General features: G+C 39.0%; 1 protein-coding gene across 5 annotated transcripts in view; it reads left to right on the forward strand.

The window, feature by feature from the left end:
• The window catches only part of gpc3 (glypican 3), a 240,426-nt gene that overhangs the window by 124,911 nt on the left and 87,846 nt on the right, over positions 1-27,669 (forward strand). For all 5 annotated transcript variants that reach the window (XM_088344465.1, XM_088344462.1, XM_088344466.1 and 2 more), the window contains exons 4-6: positions 5,671-5,813; positions 8,789-8,914; positions 22,178-22,289. In XM_088344465.1, the coding sequence (XP_088200591.1) occupies positions 5,671-5,813; positions 8,789-8,914; positions 22,178-22,289 (381 nt within the window). The remainder of the gene's footprint in view (positions 1-5,670; positions 5,814-8,788; positions 8,915-22,177; positions 22,290-27,669) is intronic.

A 27,669-nucleotide genomic window follows, 5' to 3' on the forward strand; every position in this document is an offset into this window, starting at 1 on the left:
ATAAATAAATATATACAATAACCTTTTCTAAAACTGCTTACAACAAAGTATGTTATGACAACTAAAGTGTAACTGTAATGCAAGCAACCTTATTCATGTATTCACCATTGTAGCTTTACATCATGTTGACACATGGACCCAGAAGACTTGCCTTGCATGCGTTCAAGCATGAACTCATGCAAATCACAAGTCACGATTGTGTGTCCCGTTAAATGTGGTCAGGTACTACGTCAGTGCATCAGGCTGCTCGCCCAAGATAAAACCAAGCAGGTTTTTCCGAGCGCTCCCGTCGAGGCAGGCTTTATCAGTGCCGACCCTGTAGCTCCTGTTAGTCCATCTCTGCGTGACATTAATTCCTTACTAATGCGCCCCCTTCCTTGAAGATTCTCGAAACAATCGGCGTGGCCGGACGAAGGGGTGTCTGTGCTGAATCAGTCCCTAGCAGAGTCCCCCGTGGCTTCGGAAGGAACGTGCCAAGGAAGAAAGGAACATGGTTGCAATCACATTAATCATGGCCTGTGGGAACGCCAGCACTTGCTGCAGGGAGAATTACATGAGAGGAAGATGTAGGGGAAGAGGATGCTCTGACGGAGACAAAGTGTGTGTGTGCCAGTGAATTTATGTGAATGTCTTTAAGTGTCTATCAAAGTATAAGGCCTGAAGTTAACTTAAATGGGGATTCACGTGAGTGTGTGTAAATCAGGGATGTCAAACTTAGTTTGGCCCTGGGGCTAGATCCAGCTTTCTGTTCTCAAGCGAGCCAGATCAGCAATAATATTTCAACTAAAATGGTTTGGCTAAGTTAAGTATTATGCTTTATCATTCAGCCTACTTCAGTAGCCTACCCTAATCATGGATGACAATGGATCTTTTCTAAGCAGAACACATTTATTCGCAAACAATGAGCAATTAAATCATTTGCATGTTTGGCTCTAAATGTGTTAATTGGTTTCTTTTAACAGATGCGTGAATGCAGTTTTACACCTGAACCAACTCAAAATGCTATACAAACTCAAGTGTGAGTTATGAAAAATATTACGTTTGCCTTAATTGTCGTACTGGTTTGAAATAAATAAAACAAAATATGGAAAAAATTGCAGCGTGTGCTTGTACGTTGCCTAGAGCGTGACTAAAAGGGGCATGCTCGCAGGTCGGGTTTGCAGTTGACCGGCACTCGTGCGGCCTGGTTATTACCGGGAGAGTTCGGTGAGGGCCGCATTTTCGGCACAGTTGAACCTAAACACCAGTGCTTAAATTTCCCGCCATATTTCTTGATGGACACATCAGGTTGTGAAACGAGAATGTCTATTTCTTGGTACTTACTTACTTGCTCAGTCTGCATGCTGGAAATCAGCTCTTTTACACCTTTACTGCCCTCTAGCGGCCGGAGAGAGCATTTGGTTTCCATAAAAAAAAAAAATCATAACTTTTGACAGAAATGACCTAATGTTTGAGAAAGAAGGAAGCGTGCTGTGTGTGCAGAGATCCGCCCGCCCGTACCGCTCACCCAATCAAATCCGTCCACTTCTACTGCTCACCCAATCAAATTGCTCTGTGTACTTGGCTTGTATTTTGAGGAGTTACAGTTTGTTCTGTGGGTTTTCATCAAAAAGTCTGAACTTACATTATTTATAGAGATTTCATACAAAGGGTTCCTTACAATGTCGTGATTGTCAATCTGGTGCACCTGCAGCGGCTCGATTGGCGCCAACAGCCCGGACAGCTGATTGGTGGAAACTCTCTTTTTAAACCCCCGGCTTTCTCTCAGTCATCGTCAGATCGTTGCGAGCTGTTGTATTCCACTCAGTGAGCACTCCCGTCCGACTCCATTCCTGCTATACCTTTATCCTGCCTGATCTTAGTTTTTGACCCGTTTCTGGACCTGACTACGCCTGTTCTGCCTGCCCCTGTTACCTGACCCATTTTGCTTCGTTTCCTGCCTGCCTCCTGCCTACGAACCCGATTACGAACTCGACATCGCCTCTGATCTCCAGCCCCGGCCAAACGACTTACCATTCCCCCCTGTCTCCGTCCGACACGGAAGTGTCACTCCCGCCTCGCTCACTCCCGTTTTCCGTCAGTCTTCGGATCAAGCAAGCAAGCCTTACTCTCCTTCTCTTTTCAATAAAAACTGAGAAACATATGCTATTGAGTCCTGTGTCCGTTCTGGTCTGTGACATACAAAGACTATAAATTTCATTATTTTCGGTCCTATTCTATCTGGTATGAGGGTCACTATCAGTCTGAATAGAATATATCAAAGACCACTAAAATTAATATTGTAACAGCGGATTGGGTATCTGTTTGAATTCAACATAACGGAAAAAAAACTGATGTTGCTGGCAAACTATATGTCCTTTATATCTTTCAATTTTACTCTAAATGGTCTTCAAAGGGATTTTTTAATTTGTATCTATAGATTAGATTTTCATTTGCATCAAGCCAAAACTTGATGGTCTATCAGCATGTACAAATGTGTGTTTGTACTCGGCGACGAGAAGTCCGTTTGAGTCACTATTTTTTTTAATAAAGATGTCATGCAATGACTAAGCTATCAGTCATCAGTGATGTATACCTGTGTCACCTGCCTCTTCAGTTTACGGCAAGCGAGGCACAATTAGCTGTTAGCGCTACATGGAAAAATTAAACTTCTGGCCCGTATACGCTGGGGAAATTAAACCACCAGAAAATCTTAAACCAGCAGCTTAACATTAACAACAATTTGCATGTTTATAGCACCTGCAAAGTATCCGCCAAGTCCATTATCTCTCGAAGACAGGGAGGGTCTGCTTATTTATTATTGTTACGTACGTCCCACGTGAAAACGCAAGGGCGTTTATTTAGGGAGCGTGGCAGACGTGAAGCCCGATTTTATTGCCTTGCATTTTGGAGTGTCGGGATGACTAACTCGTACCCAGCGTGAATGGCTGGCAGGTGATACAATGGCACGTTTGTTATGCAAAGCCCTACTTTCTTCCCTTCTCAAAATAAACAGACCTAAACAGATGACAATTTGCAGTAGAGCTTAGCAGATCAAGTGCTGACAGCACCTGTGGGGGTGCCGTTGCTATATGGAACGACAGTAAACAAGAAGTAGAACAAGAGCGTGACTGCTCTCACCCCTTTGTTTTGATTGACCCCGAATTTAGGTGTCAATACACAATTTCCATGACTGGACTGCAGCACCTTTCTGTGGAACCAGGTCGAATGGCACTTTTTTAAACAAAATAAAACACTTTTTTAAAAACATTAATTTGTCCGTCGACGATCTATCAGTATGCACTACTATTTTATCACCAAATTCTCTTTCATTTTTAGTCAAACATCTCCCATGTTCCCACGTTTGTTGTATTCACTACATGCACTCTGCGCTCTTTGGTTCGGAGATAGCGCTGATTGGCTGTTGCCCGGATGACATGGTATTATGGGCTGCATTCTTAATGGCACCGATACGCTGATTGGCTGGGAAACCGTAAACGTAGCTAGCTTGACTGGACCAACGATCATGAGTCGTACCTGACACTGTTTACGTGCAACAAGTGAAAGCTCCAATACGACAAAAATTGTGTGCTCAACGATGACTAAAAGATGAAAAGTGGACAATGAAAACCACCATTTTCATGAGGAATGGACTGACAAATCTGTATTCATATTAAGCAATGTACTTAATATCTTTAAAGACAGTTAATATAATAAAATTAAAACTCTGAAGCGCAATTATGTTAAAGCCCTTTTGAAAAGAAGTTTCTTCCTAACTCAGAACTGAGAATGCTAGAATTTGACAGGTTGAAGTAAACATATCAACAGTCCAATTAAATATAGTTAAATCTATGACACAACAAATTGAAATCGAGCGCTCACTCAGAGTGTTTTAGGTTAGGCCAAACATAAGAAACTTTCTCTGATGGAGAAATAATGAGAGTCTATGACTGAAGTGATGGCAGCAATCTTCGAAGGAAAAGAAAAGGAGGAAATGACAACAAAAAACAAACAAATCCCACTCTCAGATTCATCAACCACAAGAAGCACTGAAGTACTGACTGATGATTTGTGATGTCATGAGAAATGCAGAATCTTGTGTTTGGACAAAAGAGAACCAACTTTACTTCTGTTGGCTTGCCTTGCACTTGACCGTCATAATAAGAGGACCCATGCTTGTTTGAAAAAAACAATTGTGGAGATTTGTATTTGAGGAACTCTGCACTATTTGAATAAATAATCAATTGACAAAATAAATTAAAGAGTTGACTTTAATATACTAAACTTGTCTCGCCTTCTCTGAAAACTTCATTCATTTTTTAAACATTTCATTAACAAAACAAATGAAAAAACGTTATAATCTGAAGGTTGGTTACACGAAAATTAATGTCAATTCTTTTTCACCATTTTGGAAGTTCAGCATACTTTAATGAAAACACACACACACACACAGAGTCAGATTGAAGGAATTGGGGTTTACTAATCATCTACACAAAATGCTTGGATGGAATGAAACACTAAGGCTAAGTTCACACTGTAGGGAAATCTTTTTTTTTGCAAAGACGCCGCCTGTATCTGATATGTAAAAGTTCGTCTGAATATGATTTTTTTCACACCAGACGCAGGCCACTTTCATATGTGCTCCTAAATCCAATACATATCTGATCTTTTGGAACTTGTTTTCTGTGTGAATGGACAAAACACATTCATTGGAGGGAAAGTTAGGTTTCGGATTTTAATTGTAATTTGGGGGGTCAAATCTGTTCAGCCTATGGTAGCAGAATAACTTTCAAATAGCTAGATACACTACGGCGTTAGCATCCATGAGTACTTCCGCAAACAAAGAGAGCATTGCCTCTGACCTCAATTGCGCATGCTGGGCACTTGTGTCGTCACACATGAGATAGCATAAAAGTCACAGGAGATCGCATAAAAGTCGCTTAAGCTAATTTTTACACTAAAATATATATAAAATGTACAATGCTTGTCTTCAACACTGTATTTCCTTGAATTTTACTTGAATCTTACCTAGGCGAATCAAAATCTTTCTTTGAACTGTCTTACGTGTTGGCTCTTTAAATTTTCATGCTTTACCTGGATTCACAATGTCTGCTTTGCAAAATTTGTAAGTAGTCTTTCTAATTTTTATTGTCTTCATTATACTTTTGAAGTTTTGAAACATGTACTTGATATGGACGCTATCATTGCTAAAGACACTGATGCTATTGCGTGCTAACGACTCCCAGCAGAGATTAGAATAATGTAAAATGCCTCACTCTTTTGGAAAAACGTGTCTCGTGACAATAGTCGACAATGGAATATTTTTGTCGACTATTTGTATAATACATTTTTGTCAACAACTTCAACTAATTGTTGAAGCTCTAAAGGAAACCCTGTCCTGATTTCATCCAGTAAGATCTGATCAACGTTTACCCAGCTACTCACACATTGTAATTCAATTTTTTTAAATCATTGAATCAAAGCTATCATAGGACTCAATGCTCATGTTCTGAAATAATTGTATCCATCAGGTAAACCGTAATATTCCAAGTTTTTCTCGTGCGTGAACCAAGATTGTTTGGTTTAATCCTGTGAAGAGAGGAATGTCAAGGAAGGGGTAGTCCATGTCTGTGTGCCTCTGCAAAAAGAAATGCTTCCCGAAGTTGATGTACCCTACAATTTTTTCTGCAGGTGAGCGGGATGTGTGCACAATCTCAACAGCGGTCCACCCGTTCTGCAGTGTCCCCTCCTTCCCAGCATCCTGCTGCCTCTGTGGCCCGTAACACTCAACCATCGACCTCAGATCCTGACGAGACTTTAGGGGGCCTCCGCAGGTGAGCCCCTTGATTAAAGTATGTGCTTCCAGGATCTAGTGCTGCAACTTACGACTATTTTAATAGTCGACTGGTCACCGAATATTAAAACGAATAGTCAAATAATCATTTAATTCATATTTTTGATAATAAACACAAGAAAATGGGTATAGTGAAAAATATATCTTTCATTAAAGATACTGCAGTGTTGTACAAAAAAAGTAATGAAAAATTCCCTGTATAAAACTAAAAAGGCACAATGCTCGGCCAGAGGAACTAAATCCATATTTTTTTAGGGAAAGGGAAGTTAATGATAAATTTAATCCAGGAAGTGCTGTAATGCGTACTGTACGACGAGATACTCAAAATTTCGGGACAAAATATTTATTCCCAGTGATTTAAGAACTAGTATCAGTATTTTCACACGCCGCTGCTCGTCTCTCAAGAGCGGGGTGACGCTTTAACCCAGACATGTTCAAAGTCCGGCCCTGGGGCCACTTAGGGCCTGTAATCACATTTTTATTGACCCGCGGCCTATGTCATGAAATTAATATGTGGCTCGTCAGTTATGTTGACCGCAGTGCAAAATACATTTGTATAAAAGAAATATATCACCATTTCACCAAATGGTGACAGTATCCCTTTGGCTACCTTGCCCTTTCTGTGAGAATTTTAGCCCACCCCATTTCCGACATGGCCACTTTAAACAAAAAAGGAAAGTTGACTGTAAGACTGACACTTCCAGGACAAGTTGAAATTGGAGTGTTTTTTTTTTTTTATTGTAATACAAAACAACTGCGTCAGCCTATTTTTGTGACCATGTTTTGAAAAAATGTAATATCTAAATGCACTGCGAGACAAAACATACTGACTACAACGGGCTGACATGAAACAAAATCTGTGAAAAGGTGAAGTAAGTTTTAATGGCACGAGACCCTGCGAGTCCAATACAAATGCTACAAAAGTGAGTAACCAAGTCGCGATGCTGATAGGAAAGCACTGCAAACCTTTCACTGAGGGTGAATTAAATAAAGACTGTAGAAAGAATGCCAGGCTGAATAGTCGATCTTCACACATTTTTAGCTTACCAAATCTGGCCTTCTTTTCTGAAAAATTTGGACACCTCTGCTTTAAACTGAAAAACAACGGTGATCGGATATATACATAATGGTGCTGTATCTGGGTCAGATCAGGAGGCTTGTTCTGCTACGGGTAACAATGGAAACAAGTACTATCTGTTTCATGTGAGCAAACCCCTACCCAAAAAAAATGACATACCACAGGAGGTGGTGCCCCAATGGTGGTTAAAGAATCGGTGATCCATTAAACTTGTTTATCCCTGTAAACTCACGATAAGGTCATTAGCAGCAGTAGAATAGTGAATAAAACCAATATTACCTGCTGTTAGTGAAGTACATTCAGTACTCAACTATAAAGTGTGCAACAAAATAACTTAACGATTGCTCAAGAGTTTGAAATCAAACGGTTTTAAAAGATTTTCACTCTCTTCTTTGCGCTGCATGCATTTAATTTCAAATTAACAGTCCAGCATAACGCTTAAGTTAATTTTTACACTAAAGGTGTATAAAATGTACAATGCTTGTCATCAAAACCGTATTTCCTTGAATTTTACTTGAATCTTACCTAGGCGAATCAAACTCTTTCTTTGAACTGTCTTACGTGTGTCTCTTTAAATGTTCATGCTTCACCTGGATTCACTAGGTCTGTTTTGCAAATTTTGCAAGTTGTCTTTCTAATTTTTATTGTCTTCATTATACTTTTGAAGTTTTGAGACATGTACTTGATATGGACGCTGTCCTTGCTGAAGATACAGATGATCATTGCGTGCTGACGACTCAGAGCAGAGATTAGACTAATGTAAGATGCCTCACGCTTTTGGAAAAACATGTCTGGTGACAATAGTCGAAAATTGAATTTTTTTGTTGACTATTTGTATAATCGATCTTTGTCAACAACGTCAACTAATCGTTGCAGCTCTAAAGGAAACCCTGTCCTGATTTCATCCAGGTTCTTTAAAGGTACACTGTGTCATAACTGACCACTAGATGTTGCTGTATTGTGTCCATGAAATGGAAAACTAGTGTTACAAAGCACAAGGACGATTACAAACTATGGAGACTCAAAACTAAAAAGAACCAGTTTTCTTTTCATTGTTTTGCTCAGCCTTTTGATAATAAAGAAAAAACAAAGATAAGATAAAGAGGAATAAATGAAAAAAGCAGTAAAGGAAAACAAAAGAGTGAAAAAAGATAACAAAGAAAATAATAAAGGGAAGAAATAAGGTAAAATGGAAAAAAATAGATAAGAAAAAAAGATAAATGAAGAAAAAAAACATAATGGAAAAAAGAAAGAAAATACAAAATGAAGGAAAAAGGAAAACATGGAAGAAAATAGAAATGAAAGAAAAAAATAAAGAAAAAGATAAAGGGGAAAATTAAGAAAAATAGATTACAAGAAGAAAACATTTGGGAAAAATGAGAAAAGGGACGGTGAAAAGAAGAAAGAAGCGAAAAGTAAAGTGAGCGGAAAAAGAAAGAAGAAAAGAGAAAGAAAGAAAAAGACCGTTTTTTGTTTTTTGATGGTGCCCTTTAGCAGAAAGATGTGGACAATCATGTCAGCTCCCTCTAAGTAAGCCTCATGTTATGATAACTAAATACATATTCCTCCACCTACTAGTATTTAAAAAAAGCATAGTCCATGTGTTTCTTCTTCTTATTCAAATCAATGCAGTTTTTTTGTTGTTGTTTTTTTTTACCACTGGGAGGTGCTAAATAAAACACAAAGTCCCTTTAAGTGATGCTGTAATAGGCCCGAACGCACTTGGTATGAATCCTCTTTGGACCAGTTACTAACTAAATTAACGCCAAATAGGAAAATAGACATTGCAACCTACCATCTCTTGTGGGGCAGATCAGATTGGCTTGCTTCCTGTGTCAGTCATGTGATGGAACATTTTCCATCTTGGTCTTCTACAGGGACTTCATTTCTAGTTTGAGGGAATTCAGCAACTTCTACAGCGGTCTCGGGGAGTCTCTGTGCAGCCGAGAACCAGCTCCAGCAAACCACTCTCTTTGTTGGAATGGCCAAGAAATGACTGACAGGTAGGTGACTTTTTTCATCTTTTTTTGTGTATGCCCATGCCCCCCTTGTGGCTATTTTATAATTAACCCCCCCAAATATTGGAAAAACAGCTGGAAATGTTAAGTAACAGTGCCAGGGTTGCAGAAGTAGTACTGGTCGATCATGGGAAAGTGTATTCAGTGCTTTGTATTGTGGTCAATGGCAAATCTTTGTTTTCATGCCGTGGTGCAAACCAATAGCAGACCAGCATTTGATATAACCTTGACCAATAGCAAAGCAGAGTTTGAATTTTAGAAATTTTCAGGCATGCAGAAAAAGTTGATATGGTATCGAAAATTCTGTAAAGAGGGGCCCAAAAACATCTTATTCCACGCCATATAGTGAAAATGTCGTAGGGTGGGGTTGCCGTACCACAGGGGCAGTGTTCTCTCTAAGCTGCGCGCGTGCGCAATTGCGCACTGCTCGCACATTCTCAGCGCACAAGAAAATCTAGCCAGCGCACAAAAATGAGGGGTCAAAATTACTAATTAAGAAGCGACTTAATATCAAAGTTACAGTGCATGAAGGTAAAAATACACGGGTTCCCCTGACGTTGTGTCTTAAATGCGGTATTTTTAATTCAAGTCGTAGTAGAACGAAGTTGAGTAAAGTTAGTAGAGTTTGTCGAGAACCGGCTTCTTCGGCTCGACTCACTAAAAGGAACCGGCTCTTTCGGGTCCTAAACGGCTCTTCAGGTTGTTTTTGCTTCTTTAATCCCAACATGACCAAATATTATGTAAAATTATGCACACAATGACTTAAAGGAAAGGGGAATAGAACAAAAAAAGAAAAAAATACAGAACTAAAAAAGTAGTGAAAAGCTGAGAAAAAAAGAAACAAAAGGAAGAGGAAAAAAAGAAGGAACAAATTAGAAAAAAGCCATAAAAAAAGAAAAGAAAGAATGTAGGAAAAAAGTAAATAGAGAACAAAAAGTAACAGCTCGGAAAAAATAAACACAATGAGATTTTTTTTAAAGGAATTTAAAAAAACTAGAAAAAAACACGGAAAAAAGAAGAAAAGGTTTGTGTTGCTTCTAAATAATTTCCAATTATATCACGTGAATCTTGTTGCCAACATTCTACTTCCACTAAAAAATGTGATTAAGTACAGTTCTGTATCTTACAACCGACTGAATAAGCCCCCAAAAATGTTAATATGCGACAAAATATATCAGGAAATAAAAATAAATGGATATCTTGTGAAAGAATTGTAAGAACAAACGACGTTTGTAGGCCGTACAACCTTTGCAATAGTACATGAGTCAATTCATTCAAAAGAGAAAAATAATTTTGCATTGCCGGAAACTCAGCAAAATGTCAAGTTTTGGACATGTTTGATAATGATTTAGTTGCCACTCTTGGGATTATGGTTGCTCACTGTTGTTTCAAGGGTTGCTTACCGACTTTGTGTGAACGCTCAGACGCGTGGAAAATTACAGGGAACATTGCCCAGGGGTCTACTGTATTAACAAATTGGGAAAGCTTATGAAACACATGTAAACAAGTGGGTTTTTGGGAGAAGTACATTGTTAAGAGGATTAGATGGTAAGTGTGAAACTGTAAAAAGAAACAATGACGGTAAAATAAAGAAACTACAAATAAAGGTAGTCAGCATTCTTGAAATTGAGGAGAGCTGAAGGTTATGTTTTCGCCACACCGTCCCTTCGCCCAACGGTCGAGAGTAAATCTTGACTTAAGTTCCGCAGCACAATAAATACCAGAAAAGCTCTTACCGTCTCACCATTCACTTAATTGTAGTCTCCATCATTTGTTCCAAAATTTTCTGAACGACCTCACCTCTCTACACATTATTCTGCTACACCCTCACTCTTGAATGCCAAATTTTATTACTTGTTGCTTTTCACACCGGCTACCGTCATCCAAAAAGTACAGTAAATACATTGTTATGTAACTTGGAAGGATATATTTAAAACCACTTCAAACGTATGTGGCTCAGAAGTCAAATTGGACCATATACTAGCATTGTTTGGATCTTCTCTAATTACATTAAAACTACCTGAAGCCAAACATGACCTTACTATCATGGCACTTGATCCTACTGAGATGGAAATTGTTAGTTCCTCAAACTCTCACAATGTCGATTAAATCTACCCTACAGTGCTTCTGTTGGCTGCGGCTGCATCGGCTCGCTACAACGGGTCAGGTGCAATCGACATTTCGTTCTGTGTACATTGTTACACAGAATGACAATACAAGGAAATTATTATTATTATTATTATTATTATTATTATTACATTTGGGAGTAAAATCCATATACTGCACACTTAATAGTAGGGTGTGCTGTCGGAGGTGTCCTTAGAAAAGTTAAAGGTTGAATATTTAGGCTATTGAGTACTGTATGTGTGTTCAAAGAGTGCTTATGCCTTGTTCTCCACTGTGCCTATCTGATTATATATTACATTTTGCAAAGCTGTTCGTAGTGGAACACATTAGGTTGGAGGAATGGGGGTTAGGGATGTGCTGGAGAGTTATGTCATGCTCGCCCCTGTGTTTTTTGTTTGTTTGTTTTTGTTAGTGTAGCTAGAAAAAAACAGGTTGGTGGCCTTGGGGTGGGCACCCGAGACTGGGAGGTCGCTGGGTCGAGCTTCGGCCAAGTCATACCTAATACTTACCTACAATTGTACCCATTGCATCCCTGTTCGACGCTTGGCATTTGGGGTTGGAATTAGGGGGTTTGGTCACCAATGACTCCCTACGTCAGGTGCTGCAATGCATCGGTTGGGTAGAACTAACGTCGTATCATTTACTGTGCACAGTCATATAAATGTGTATGGGTGCTGGGATAAGGCGAGAACAAGGAAAAAAAAAAGTGTAGCATGAAAATGGCAAAAGTAAGAAAAGACCTACTTACAGTACAGTCAAAATGCCAATTTAAATCCCAGGAAAGATTAAAACAGAAAGGTTTATTCAAGCGCCTCTTAGAAATGCATGTACTTGCACATGCATCATGAAATAGCTGACGCTGGTTGCAATGATGACACAAGCCAGGAGATAGCAGCCGGACTTAAATAATAAGTTCAAAATTCTCTTCAGCTCCATTAAGGTTTCAATGAATATGTTAGATATTCTAGTTCCCTTAACTATGTTAGGAAAATGGACTGATTAACCTGCTTGATATAATTACCTGTTGCCTGTTCCAACCACCCCATTGGACTTTTAATTTTTATGTTACATGTATTGTGGGATCCCACCTATTGCAGCGGTTCAATGTGCACTATTTTCTCTTTTTGGCTATCTTGAGGTAGAATTATCCCTTCCTGTATTGCTGTTTACTTTTCAAGGTTTTGCTACTTTGCGGATTTTCAGCGTGCAGGGGAAAAAAACTGCATTCTGATTAGCTAATCAGTCCCCCCGCCCCTTTTGTGCCTGTGTCTGCCTGTGCTTAAGAAACGTTGCAGTCTAAAGGCCCGGTCACACAGCCTTTTGCGTCTGTATCGCGGGTAAAATTTTGCTGTTTTTTTTTGCCCGTGGTTGCCCGCGGTGGAAAATGTGCAAAATTGGCCGGCGACTGTTCCGCGTCCTTCCGGGCGACTGTTCCGCGTCCTTATCGCTGGTAACCGCAGCTGCATCGCTGTGCAGCCCGCGGTTACCCGTGGTCTAAAGTTTTGAGCAGCGCAAAACTTTTTCGCACGGCCAACCGCGTGTGAATTTCTTACCGCGTGTAAAGCACGGCTGTATCTCGTCTGTATCGCGATCTCAAAAGCGTCCAACAGCGTCTGCTTACGCCCGTGAAAGGCTGTGTGACCGGGCCTTAAGTTGTACACGTACGTAAAACAGCTCGGCGTACGTTCAAATGATAAGTTCCTCTAAGAGACATCGTGTCAACAAAAGGACCTGGACTGACAAAAGCAAGCAAAAGGGAGAATGAGATGCTTTCTGTGGCTGACATGTTTAAGAAAAGTAAAAGCATTGTTACATCACATTTTTGTTTCCCAATAACATCGACATGATGACAACAAAATATCATCTGAAGTGAAAAGTGCATATATTGTGCAATATAGCAGCAAGATTTTTTTTTCAAATTCGAATTTGACAGTACAGAAGTTATTTGTAAAAAAAAAAAAAAGGTTTATTAAGTACAGCACTTCTCAGGATCTAGTACGCCACCATCCCCCAGAGGGCTCTAACCGAGTTTGGAACTGGACATATCTGTGCCATCTCTCCCCACACCTGACGGGATGACTTTGACCCTTTATAAGGACTGTTTGGACAACATACGGGGTTGGGTCACATACGGTGTCACCTTTCCATGCCACTTTCATCCTGTTTTCTGTTATCTTGTAAGGTTTGTTTGTTTTATGGTTTGGACACTTTGGCAGTTTTGAGACATGATTTGTTGATGTTTGTTCTTCCTGGTTTCTGTCAATGTATAGCATTCATTGTTGAGTAGACCTGCCTCCATTCCAACTTCACCGCATTTGGGTCCACCTTCTCTCATGGACAGTACTTTTATTTGTTAAAGAAATTTGGATTGTTGTTGTTGTTGTTGTTGGGATTGTGTCAATGTATAATTGAGTCTTAAATAAATAACTTTCGGATGTCGACTTGCCTCTTTAAATTTTGGGGGGAACGTAACTCCTGAATTCTGGAGGGAATTCTGTTAGGTTGTTTCTCTGTTTTGTTTTCTTAATTTCGTTTTGTTGTGGTTGTTGTGCATGTATTGTTACATTTTTTGTTATGTCACCTTGGATGCTGTAATGTTATTCTCCAAACTGATACGTTTACAGCCCGAGTGACCACAAATTCAAAAAAGGGGAAAAAAACTAAAAGTTTGGCTGATATGTTTTGTAGAGCTCATCATTTGGACCGGCACGTTTGAGAGCAAATGTGCTGCGGGTGAATCTTTGACCCCTTGTTTGAGAGGGCAGCCGGCGTAAGAGACTCTGCCTCAAAGGTAGCAAAATTGAGGAGGAAGAGGAAGAGGAGGCACAGTGGTGGTGAGGGGCAAGTTTGTCCTGGGGGGACGATTACAAGCTGGACCAAGCACTCCGATAGGAACGTGTAGGGGGAGGCTGCCGAGTGAATGATGGAGTGATTACAACAGCTCCCGGCAAGCGATTCTCGGTGTCACCTCGCAAGGCATCCGTGTGCAGAAACAGCGGACGACATTTTCACTCCTTGATTTGTACCGGATCACATTCAGTGTTTGTACGGGTCCCCAAGGTTCTTAAAAATGTTTCAATTATAATGTGTTTTCAAGGATTGAAATGTGCTTGAATTTTCACAAGTCTGCTTAAAAATAACATTGCTCTCTGGTGGCTTCGCTTTGCCATTGCATTTCCTCCCTTGGGATTAATGGCAGCGAACATTAGTTTGTATGGAATCGTCCTCTGAAGCATCATTGCCCCCTTGAATTTGGCTATAAAGAAGGTGTACAAACCCTGCATATTCCAATGCCATCCAAGGTCCGATCTTTTTCTTGAAATTAAATTGCATGTTTCGTCTATTTATTTTAACCGGTCCTCAAGTGCTGTTTGTTTACTTTATTTCAGGTGTGACCTTTAAGGTACAGTAGTTATTTTTCTCTGGCGTGCCAGTTCCAGCGAAGATCATAGACGCAACTTTTTTAGTACATCAAACGGCGTCATGCTGATGACTGCTAGATGCGGCCGGTGTGCGATATTCAAGCTTCCATACGTGCGAGGGATTAAAGATGGAGGATAAAATACTTTGTTGAGTCTAAAAAAATTAAGGTGAATACAATTGGAGCTGCACGGTTACAATTAAATGATACTTACATACGGTAACTGTTCTGTCTTTGAGAGACATATAGAGTGGTCTCTGAGTACCCTCTATAGGTTAACATGTTAATTGTACAAACATACATGTTACATTTTAACCAACGGTTACCAAGCGGCAATTTCTTGTCTTTACTCAACTTTTAGAACTCTTAACAATTATTTGAGAAATTTTCATATAATATGTATTTTTTTAATTGTGTATGCTTAATTAGTTATTCGCGAGCTGACAAAAACAAGATACCTTAGATTGAAAGCCCAGTGACCATTTATGAATTAATAAATTAATTTTGGCTGCCAAATCAGATATCCATCCATCCATCCATTATCTGCACCGCTTTCCTCAGTAGGGTTGCGGGGGTGCTGGAGCCCATCCCAGCTATCTTCGGGCAGTGGGCAGGGGGCTAAACTGGTTGCCAGCCAGTCGCAGGGCACACAAAGACCAACAACCCGCTCATTCACGCCTTGGGACAATTTTGACCGGCCAATTAACCTGACATGCATGTTTTTGGAATGTGGGATGAAACTGGAGTGCCTGGAGGAAACCCATGCAAGCACAGGGAGAACATGCAAACTCCACACAGGAGGTTCGATCTCATGAACTCAGAACTGTGCCGCACACGCGCTAACCACTGCGCCGCTGTGCAGCCCCAAATCAGATGTCATATTGATAATTTATATTCGATTAGATGTTTTTAAATTTAAATTATTGCTTTGTTTTTTATGTGACCGTGCCTCTTCATGTAGTTTTAATTCTATGCGCCTTATACTCCAGTGTGTCTCATATGTATAAATATATATCACAAAATACTATTTTTGAAGCCTTGTAGTGCGGAAATTCAAATTGTGTTCATCATGTTTTACAAAAGTAAAATTATCTTGTTTAAGGTTACTTTGCTCGTTTGAATCTTATTATCTTAGATTTACTCCTATGCAAAAAATGAATAACCCCCAATGTTTTTCATATATTTTTTTTACAAACAAAACTATCTACAAAGTAAGTATTGCTTGTTTTTAAATATTGATTAGAAACTGCTAATGGAAAGTTCTGTTGTACTAAAAAAAACTTTTATATTTGTGTAAAGAGTGGATCAGCGAAATAAAAATGTACTGGAAAAAATCAGCTAATAATATTATAAAATAATTGCATTTATCATGTTTTCAAAGTATTCTGTTGCATTGGCCGATTATTTTGTTCATTTGAATCTCGTGTTCTTATGGTCACTGTCACTTTTAATGACATTTTTATTTTAAGAATGTTCACAAAGTAAACAATGTGCAATTTAAACATTGTTTTTTTTTTAAATACTGAAGACACGAACTATGTTGGAAAGTAATATGGCACTAAAACACTTGTCTCAGTGTTTCTCAAAGTAGAGTATGATGACCCCATCTTGTCTTTGGTATAAGAATGACTCTTTATTGATTTATGTTTAACTTCTTTTGTTAAATAATGTTCATTCAAATCATATTCATGTCTTTGTTTATTCACATTTTAATGGTAAACTGTATCTAATCGGACATAGTGTATTATTTAGTGCCATCTGGTGACTATTTTTTATTTAAAATAAGCAAATATATATAAAATATCCTTTAAGTGTATTATTTAGATAGACGAAGGTGGAAAAAAAAAATTGTATTGATTTTACATGACATGTCAGGGAGCTGAAATGGAAGCGCTCTTCAGTGACTTGTTAAAGCGTTACATAATTGCAGTACATTTACCATTTACGGTGAGTGTGCGTCATCTTGCTGCTACCGGTTGTGCCCAAAAAACAAAAACCTTCTGAAAAGCAGAGGGGAAAAATGAAATAAAATCCGAGTGGTTTGGTCACTTTGTGTCTCCGTAGTTTGTATTCTTCCTTGTGCTCGAAAGCACTCTTTTTTAGGTGCACTACGCAAAACAGTGACATCCAGTGGTCAAATAATACACGGTATCGCTTTCAGAGTTGTTGTATTTTAACTCAAACGTAAGCAATTTTTTTTTGTTTTCGTCATGTAATCAAATTATAGTGAAACATGAAAATAAAAATAAAAAATAATGATCCATCATATCACATCCTAATTTAGTTTAATCAAGCAAAGCTCTTCAAATGGACCTCTGTCCTCAATCCAGCGCTCCCTGATTTTATGCTAAATGAATCCCACATCTTAGTGCATTATTAATGTGATAATTAGCAGAGAAAAATGATGGAGAATAAATAATTAGGTGAGACGTCTTCCAAAATTAATGTAGAGTTTGTACCCAAAAAGTCTGATAATGGAATTTGGAAAGTTTAGTGTGTGAGTGTGAGTTTAAAATTTTATCAGAAAATGTGAATATTGTGATAAGGTCCTTAGTTGTCTGTAATGCAATTGAAAAAACAAAATTCCATACATTCTGGATTCATTACAAATCAACAGAAATATTACATGCCTTTTATCATTATAATATTGCTGATGACGGCCAGATTTGGTAAGATAAAATTGTGTGAGGGTCCGACAATCCAGTCTGGCATTCACCCTCCATGAAAGGTTTGCAGTGCTTTGGGATCAGAGTCGCGACCTTGTAACTCGCTTTTGTAGCGTATTTATTTGACTCGCAGGGTCTTGTGAAAAACCGCTGCTCTGCCTTATAGTTGCTTCACCTTTTCACAGCATTCGTTTCCAATAAACTTTTTGTAGTCAGTATGTTTTGTCTGGCAGTACATTTCGATATTATATTCTTTAAAAACAGCCACGGTGTCTTGGCAAAGTAGGCAGACACAGTTGTTTCGAATTTCAGTCAAAAAATACTCAAATTTAAACTTTTCTTTGAAGCGTTGGCCCTCACAGTCAACTTTTTTTATTAACAGTCCTCATGTAGGAGATGGGGTGGCCTAAAAGTCTCACGGAAAGCCAAGGCAAAGTGGGCAAAGGGCTACGCCATCATCAGGTTAAATGATGAATTTTCTAATGCTATAAATGTATTTTATAGTGCACTCAACATTATTGGCTGGCCACATATTATTAATTTTATAACAGTAAAATTGTGATCATCGGCTGTAACTGGCCCCCGGTCCGGGACTTTGGAATAACAGGCTCAAAGCCTTTTAGTGTATTTTTTCATGATATTCTAAAATATTGAGAAGGGATAGTGGAGTGTTTTATACAAACAATATAAAACTTGCAATATTTCAGTTGATTTTGAATTAATTCAAAATGCATCACAGAAAATAAAAATCGTGTGGAAGAGACTTCGTGGCCGAGTCAGTAAGGATGTCCATAATCAAGCGGCAATTTCTCACCATATTCATCGTTTAACATCGTTTGGTTGAATTCCTCTTATAAAATGTCTACTAGTGAGACATTGAGTGGTTTTTCAATTCCTTAGTACAGACACTACCCTACTTACGAAGGATCAGACTTACCGACGATCGTTAGTAAGTTGCTACACTGCTATATTTTGTATGTTTGAAGTTTATATAAGTATGTTTAAGGCATGTATAAGTAACTGTATTGTTTTGTACTGAAAAATAAACGTTTAATAAAATTACACGCTCGATAAAGATAAATAAAGTTGAGTTTAACTTACTTTTGGAAGATGCGCTTCAAGATGTCCTCCTCCGTGGTAAAAAGTGGCAGAAAATGAAACCAAATAAACAACCGCAACAAGCTTTTCTTATTCCTTTCATTTAAAAAAGAAACAACCATATTGAATGGATGCACGAGATATTAAACAATAAAAATGTCAAAGTTCATAGCGCGCTGGAGATACACTATAGAAAATTTACACACAAACTAGGAAGAGGAAGCGGATTTCGTCTTCGGGGTGGATGCTGGGTGAGCTCTCACAGCGCCACCACACGCCGGTAGCGGTGGAAAGAACCATAACAGTAATGTCCTGTACTTGGAAAAAGGTGCACACAATACGAAATCTAACTTACAGCAATGTACGGGTATTTTTCGACATCCAGGAAAAATGTTCGTATCTACCGTTTTACTTAAGTTGAATGGTCGTAAGTAGGGGAGCGTCTGTATCGCTGAAATGGATACACATTTTAAATATGTTTCATTAAAATATGTGCTGTTAGACTCTGTATTCTATATACCTTATTCTGAATTTTAGAGATTGTACAGTAAAGCAACAACATTAATTGGTCGTATCCCCGTGGGGGTGTCGATTTAGCTTTCTGCTGTCAAGTTAAAACTATCTTATATCAGTGGCGGGCAGTGCATTTGATATCCAGTCCTTCAGTGATGGCCTTTAGGGATGTGTTGTTCGCAAAGGAACCATCTCTGTGAACCGTCTCTTGAAGTGAACGACAGGAGCCGGCTCCCAACCACTCAAGAGCCGGTTCCCTTCGAGATTTTTTTTTTCTTTGATTGGTCAATATGCATGTTTTTTCAGGGATTCTGTGTTGTTGACTTTAAATTTGTAGAGTATAAAGAAGGCTCGTTTTGTATTTTAGCTTTTTTTGAACATCTGTAAATATTTTATTTCATGTTTCCTGTGCTTTTGACGGATAATGTTTTCCACATAACAACTAGAAAGTTCATTTGTTGTTCCACTGAATAGTCAATATTTAAAACAACATTTTGTTTTGTGTTTTTCAGAGATTCTGAGTAGCTTGACATTGAAGTTCCTTAGAATAAAAAAGTTCAATGTTTAAATGATTTAAGAGTGAAAAAATAAATGGTAATATCATTTAGTAGAATAACAGATTTTTGATCCTGGTGCATTACCGCCCCCTAGCTGACATTTACCGAGGCCTTTCAAAAAGCCCTCACGTTGCCAACTTGTAATCTGATTGGCTAAACAAACAGAGTTATCCACACTCATGTTATGCTATACAGGCCTTCAGAATTGTTTTTGAAGGCCTCTGCGCAGATATCTGCCCTTGGTAACCAGTAAGGACTCAAATGTGATTGGTTAAATGCTTAAATATGAACACACTCATCTGGGAGCAACACAAAAGCATTGAAAGGAAGCTGACAGACAATTTGGAATCATCTAATAAGTATTCATGGACAAAGTTTGATTACACCAGTTCAGGGTGTCCCCTGCCCACTGCCCGATGATTGCTGGGATGGGCTCCAGCACCCCCGCTACCTTACTGAGGATAAGCGGTGCAGCTAATGAGATGAGATGAGATGAGATGAATCTGATAATTTTAGGCCCGCAGAGATGGGCTTTCAGGCCCTGAAGGCCCACCACTGCGTAATTTCTACTCATGGCTAAAGCAACCAACAATCAAAGAAATGGACAGGATACACTGATATGTGTAACCTGCTAAATGTTAATGGGACAGTGTGTATTGATTGATCACTAAATATCGGCTGCGGCGGCACGGCGGCTGGGTGGTTCATGGGTCAAGTCCAACTACCGCAGCCTCCCCGTGTGGAGTTTGCATGTTCTCCCCGTGCCTGCGTGAATTTCCTCCGGGCACTTCAGTTTCTTCCCACATTCCCAAACACATGCATGTCAGGTTAATTGGCCGGTCCGAATTGTGAATGAGTGAGTGGGTTGTTGGTCTTTGTGTGCCCTGCGACTGGCTGGCAACCAGTTCAGGGTGTCCCCTGCCCACTGCCCAAGGAAAGCTGGGATGAGCTCCAGCACCCCTGCGACCCTACTGAGGATAAGCCCTGCAGTTAATGGATGTATAAATATTGGCTGAATGGTTTAGAGGCTGGGTCTCCAACCTGGTGCCTACAGCCACTAATAACAGTTGAGGTGCCTGTGGACCTGTTCTGAAAATAGCATACCAGTACTGGGTCATTGTGATTTTCTAGTAAAAAAATTTTTTTACAATTGGTTGATATTGTCTATTCCACCCCTATTTTTTAATAGTTAGTCTGGTAATAACTTAGTAATCTATTTAAGCATTGATCATAATTTAAAAAATAAATAAGAGAATGGAATTAGAATTTATTCATATATTAAACACATTTATTTATTTGTCTATGTATTGATTTATTTCAATTTAGGGGTATTATAATTCAAATGAACAAATAATTTGATTTGTTTAGCTAGCTATCTGGCTACCTTTTTAGCTTTGTAGCTAGTATCATCCCATATTTTTAGCTATTTAGCAAGCTATCTAGCTATTTTTTTCATTTTGTAGCTTGACGCTAAAAAAAGGTTGGAGACGCCGGGTTTAGTGCAACATCAAAAAACAAGTGCTTAAAGCACAAGGAAAAACACAAATTACGGAGATTCAGGCACCAAATGCAATACTTTACTTCTCTCTTTATTTTTCTCCGCCTTTTTGAGGCTTTGGGGTACCCGTAGCAACAATATAGCGAACAATAATGACAGCTCCGTTTAGGCAAGTCTCATTTGATGTACAATAAATGCTTATCATTTACAAGAATTATTTAATAATTAAGGTGTGGATAATGGTTTATGTATTTACTTATTATTTTAAGCAATGCTGTTTTTTAATGAATTACGTTGTTTTACCACTAGAGGATGCTAGATAGTACACTTTCCCTTTGAGTTTGCCACAATGCTTAAAATGAAAGGCCCAATACAAGGAACTAGATGGATAGAGAGATAGATAGATACTTTATTCATCCCCGTAGAGTAAAGCTCCCAATTGGCTATTTTAAAACCTGTTATTTAATTGACCTACAAATGGGAAATGCCTTTCAATTTAGGTTAATTTAATTTCCGTGAACTTTGGCCTACATCTAATAAATAAAGACAATTGCTGCCATGCACACAACGACCACAAGATGACGGCAAAATCTTAGTTTTATTCACATCGCAAGTCACTCATTTGATAGTTTCCCTCCTGCTCGAGGATCTTTCTTTATCATTAAATATTTATAAACCTCAAATTCTAAACATAGATTGGTTGTTTGCAGGTTTTAAACGTTTTCATAACAATTAAAATTAAAAATGTCTATTTTTCATTGATAACAACGCAGGGGACATTGTATACAAAAACATTAGACACGGCACTCCAGGATAAACACGTAATAAAGAGAAAAACAAGATAGAGAAAATGTAAGGCTAAAGATGCAAAAATAATTTCAAAGTAGTGCTTGGTGACTTGCCTAGGTTGTAAGTGCATCGTAACCACAGTGCAATGAAAAATAGTTAGAACATTTAGCAGCAACAAAATTCCCAAATCGATAAATAACAATGTTTCAATAAAATTCGCGTCATGCGTCCTCAATGATGGTGGTCCCTCACGAACAAATTGTCTACCATCCGATTTTTAGTCATTAGGTGACCAAACTCCCTAATTCCAACCCTTAATGCCGAGCACAAAACAGGGAGGCAATACGTACCATTATTTAAAGTTTTAGGAACTAGACCGAAGCTTGAACTCGAGACCTCCGAGTGCCAGGATCGGCACTCTACCTTAAGGCCACCGCCCTGGTTGTTTTTAAGCCTGATTGTCCTTGTTTTCAAGAACTTTTCTTATGATTTTTATATTGTGTGTGGATTCTTTTTTTCCCCCAACTATTTCCAGATTTAATCTAGCGAATTTAATGCATAACCTTGTTGCTCCATCAGGTTCTCTGGACCCAGCCTGAAGCGGTCACACTCAGGCTCTGAATCCCGAAGCCACAAGCCCCTCGAACCTGTCATCAGTCAGATGATAGACAAACTCAAGCACATTAACCAGGTGAGTGCAATATTTTTTCATTTTTTTAATCCTGGCTTGCATTCTTATGTGGTCAGCGGTTAGAGTGAACATTTGTCGATTGTATAAACCAGGTGTCAGCGAAACTATTACCCACGGGCTGGATTAGGCCGCTTTAGGATTTAATCAGTCCCACGAAAGAAAGATGAGAGATGCACCAAATTATAATAAGCACCTATCATGTCAAACAATATACTGCAAGCACCTCAACTTAACCTGTATTTGCTGACTCCCATCTATCAACCAGAGAACATTTGAGGAAACATCCTGATGTTATTTAACTTAAAATTGAAGTCACAAACACGCTGTTTAAGGCAAATGAATGCACTCACCTGTAATAAAAAATACACAATTAAAAAACAGTGCCTAAGTGTATTTTCAGAAGTTCAAAGACGCTTAAGGTCCTTTCTATAATATATGTATATAAACTAACAATGAAGCTCCTAATTTCAGATAAACAATTTCATTAAAAATAATAATAAAAAGCAGGAATGGACTTTTAAATGATTTTAAATGAAATCAAATTATTTACTCAGGTAAATGGTAAAGATACAATGCTAACATATAGCTTAAAACAAGTACTACTAATATATATGCATTTTTATTTTGGTGTATTTCTTATCCTGTGTCACTCATGTGAAATTAAATGAAATGATCTGCATTTATATAGCGCTTTTCAAGTCAATGACTTCCCAAAGCTCTTTACAATGTGCTCCACATTTCCCAATAGCGGCCTTGTATTGCAGCCATGTAAGACGCTAACCTGCTTATTGGGGGTATTAGGGGTTCAGTGTCTTACCCAAGGACACTTCGACATGTAACATGGACGAGCCGGGATTCGAACTGGGACCCCTCGATCCCAAGACAAGCGCTCTACCTCCTGAGCTACTGCCTAAAACTGTCACAAAACTATATTTTTCATTGCGCTCATGGCCAATGTTCAAACATCTGTATTATATATATAAAAAAAATCATATTTATCAATTGTATTCAAATTTCATGCAATAAAACACTTCTAAAGTTGCTTAACTGAGTTTTCCAATGCAAATGATCAGATTTTGTGCTTAAAAAGGGATACATTAGTTTGCTATTACTCTTAATTAAAGTTTGTATATGTAAATGAATGTATATATATTTGTATATTTTTTGTTTTCATACCAATTGGATGAAATTATCCCTTTATAAACATATGTAGAATGAAACACAACGTGTGGAGGTAAATACAAAAGAGAATAAAATGTAGTGTCGTACGGTATCTACTGTATATCACTTGTGTAATGCTGAGGTATCAGATTTAAGACTTTTCTTTCAGAATACATAGAAAATTATTCAATTAACTATTTTTTTTCCTCCAGGCCGACCCCGTGCAAATATTTTCAAACCAATGGGGCTCGCGAGCCAAAAAGTTAGCTGACCCCTGTGTTATGGCAAAAAAAAACAGCCTAGAGAACATTCACCATAAATACTAGACCATAGAGCACACCTTGTTGTAAGCCGCAACCAGAACATTTTAAAAGAAAAAATACATTAGCCGCACCTGACTATAAGCCGCACGCGCCCACATTTGAACATGAGATATTTACAAAAAAGGACAGTACACAAAAAGAGTTTCAATGATATATGGTACCTTAACCCATTAACGTTTCGCCAGCCTGATGGTGGGCTGCCGGACTTTGAATAAACAAATAAATGTGTGTACCATGTCAAGAAAGCTTAGACTCTTGGCATTCAAGATATAATTTTAAAATCTCATACCTGTCAACCTGTATGGTTTTGCTGTACAAAGTACGTTTTTTATGCATTTTAAGACGAGTACGACGTAGAAAGAAATCTGTAAGGAAAAACGCAAATTTGTCAATGATGGATACCATCCGGTATACACCGACTATCACGAAACGGCAAAACAATCAAGTCAAAGGAGTTCGCTGCGGAAGCCTCTATCTCGGTATCGTTTTTTTTCGCTGCAAACAAAGCGAGCGGTTTGATGCTAATGTGCGCATGCGTCTGCCGCCTGGGATTTCCCATCATGCATCCTTCCGGAAAAAAAATATGGTGTACGATTATTTTCTATTTTGTACGGGAATGGAGCCGTGGAGGTTGACAGGTATGAAATCTACTCAACAGAGAAACATCACGATCAGTCTGATATTCGAAAACTATAAAGCTGCCTTAACTCACCATTAAGTCCCCTGGCTATCTTCCACTTCTTTGAATGTCCGCGAAAAGTTTTCATTACATCAAGAACAATCCATAGAATCCAACCGTGTGAAGTAATTATTCCAACGATAATGCCGACAGATAAATAGAAATCCGCCTAAAAGAATTCTGCTTTATTGCTTCTTGTAATCCGTGATTTATTACGTTTACAAATAAATAGACTCGAAAAATTATTCCAAATATGGCCGTTGGCCCTCCCCTTCCGATTGACACCTTCTTCATAATAATGATCTGTTAATGATAGTTTTATTCATGCACAAAGCAAAAAGGTACCGTATTTTCCGCACTATAGGCCGCACTGGGTTATAGGGCGCACCCCCAAAAAAAAGTTTTTGGTCCTATATCTTCCATAGATTTTTTTGGTATAAGGCGCACCAGATTATAAGGCGCTACAATGGGAATGTCGACAAAACAGTCAGATGATTCAGTCAAACTGATTACCCCCTTAACATTCCCAAAGCTTGCAAAGAAGCAAATACGTGTCATAGACACGTGCGGACGCGGTGTCCATACGATGTCACTCAAATACATCATTTCAAATATCATTCGGAAGGTTAAAGTTTTGGGATTCAAGAAATGCCAACCATTCCTTAGTTTCTATTTTCTTTTTCGCTCGCAACTTTACTGTGCATATGACAATAAACACTTGGAATTGAGTTTAATTCACTCAACTCATCAAAGCAACATCAAGATCGTTCTAAAACAAGATACCGGGAAAATATAAAGCCGCATAGCTCACCTAAGTTCTCACGTTCAATAATGATACGCAACCATGGTCTTCTTACAACCGTGAGTGTAGTAAATCCAGGAAAGTAAAATATTTACAAATACAGACTAATGAAACATGTTTCTTTTTGGTGTAGTTTAGCAAGCTTGCTATTCAGTCATCTTTTTCGGCCAATTGCAGGGTTTGTTTTGGCCCTCTAGCCTACCCGAGGCTCCGAATAACTTCAGCCAATAGCGATCGATTTAACTGATGATTGACACATCTTTTTCGGCCAATTGCAGGGTTTGTTTTGGCCCTCTAGCCTATCCGAGGCTCCGAATAACTTCAGCCAATAACGATCGATTTAACTGATGATTGACACGTTTTTATCGGCCAATTGCAGGGTTTGTTTTGGCCCTCTAGCCTATCTGAGGCTCCGAACAACTTCAAATGATGATTGACACATTCGTTAGCCAATGAAACGCCGGTATATAAATCCCAACATACACCGCGGACTACTCCACGTTTGGGGGAAAATCGAGTCGGCGGATGTTGCGTAAGTTGCGAGACCTTGCGATTTAATATTGAGCCATATATAAGGCGCACTGTATTAAAAGGCGCATGGTCAGCTTTTGAAAAAAATTAAGACTTTTAGGTGCGCCTTATAGTGCGGAAAATACGGTACATTAAACTTGCGTCTTACCCGACACGTATATTCCACCTGCCTCACTCTTACCTTTACTTCTCGAGCCCCCCCCTGGAGGCGGTTAGATAAAACTGCATAAATTAGCTGCATCATTGCATAAGCCGCAGGGTTGAAATCTTGTCACAAAAGGTACGGCTAATAGTCCAGAATTTACTGTGTGTATCATTTGAGACACATTTACAACAAAAGGCCAGTGTGAGACTCCTGCAAAGGCAACATAGTTTATTTAGATGTTTAAAAATGATTTGCACTGCAAGCCCCAGGTGTATTTGTGGCTGGAGGTCCGTTTTTCATAATGTCATCACCACGGAAACCACCTTTTGGAGTCCGTCTTGCCAGGAAGGCAGAAAAGCTCTCACGTAGGCGCAAAGTTAGTGGGCAGATGCATCGCGCGGGCGAAAATTTCCTGCTTCCTGGTGGTAGAACTTGTAGCTGTCATCATGTTGAGTCACCGCAGGGCCGAAAATTTCAGACACATTTGCCTCAAGTGTTTCGGTGTGTGTTAGTGTGTAGGTGTGCATGTGTGATTGCGACGGGCCTGTCATGGCAGATTACAATGCTTCTTTGGGCTTTAAACAACCTGAAAGATGCAAAGAGCAGCTGCCGAGCTTCTCGGCCCCTCTGACAAGCAGAGACACTGGAGAAAAAATACAGAGGTTGCGGTTTCTGACTGTAGTTTTATTTTTTTCAGCATGACCTCATGCTTTGCCCCGCTGGAAAGTCAGTCTTTTAATGTCCTAGTTTGCTCACCGCCATTCTGTTTTTGGATTTTTTTTTTTTACATTCCAACGCCGGACTCAATTTGACTGTAATGGTCATTGCGTTTTTTCCTTTTTTTAAAAAACATATGGCAGTTTTTTTTAAACATTCAGATGTGAATTCTATTGCCTGCCACTGCTCGACCCAGACACAAATAGAAAACGTGTGTTTTGCATCAAAGAAGGGCTTTATGTGTTGAATATGTTTCTTCTTATTGTTTTCTTTAAAGGGATAGTGTTTATTATCATGTGCCTGAGGTAAAAGAAACTTCATTAATTGCAAAACATTCAAATAACATACATGAACTGTCATATAAACTATCATGCATTTAAAAAGATACTCGTAGGTCAGGAAATTATAAATTTTGAAAACATGACCCTCACTAAGGGGCCGGTCACACAGCCGTTTGCGGCTGAATCACGGCTAAAATTTTGCGTTTTTTTTTTTGCCCGTGGTTGCCCGCGATGGAAAATGCGCAAAATTGGCCAACCCGCTGTTCATCGGTGGTATGCCCGCAAAACAGACGCCGGCGACTGTTCCGCTTCCTCATCGCGTCATTTCCGCGTCATTTTCTCGTGTGGACCACGGGTATAAAAGCTCCCGAGCCGGTGTTGTGCCCAAATCCCACTCCTACGCAACGCCCCCACCCCCCACCCCTCGCGTGAACGCGCATTCTGCTGCGATCGCTTTTGTTGGAAGCGTGCATTGACGTTGGTGACTTTTTCATCCGCGTTAACAAACGCATTTTGTAGAATACGATCGCACTTTATTGTTTAAATAAACGCGTTATATAGACTATGATCTCCCAATTGTTATAATTAGCTCGCTTTATTGTTTTAATAAGCGTTTTATATAGAATACGATCGCTTTTGTTGGAAGCGCAGAAGAATGCGCGTTCACGCGAGGGGGGCAGGATTTTATATACGGTGTGCATTACCGTTCGATTACGTTCACAACAAAAACAAAGACGGAAT

Source organism: Urocampus carinirostris, chromosome 9 (assembly GCF_059441175.1).
Source record: "Urocampus carinirostris isolate Australia breed hairy pipefish chromosome 9, RoL_Ucar_1.0, whole genome shotgun sequence".
Lineage (NCBI taxonomy): Eukaryota > Metazoa > Chordata > Actinopteri > Syngnathiformes > Syngnathidae > Urocampus > Urocampus carinirostris.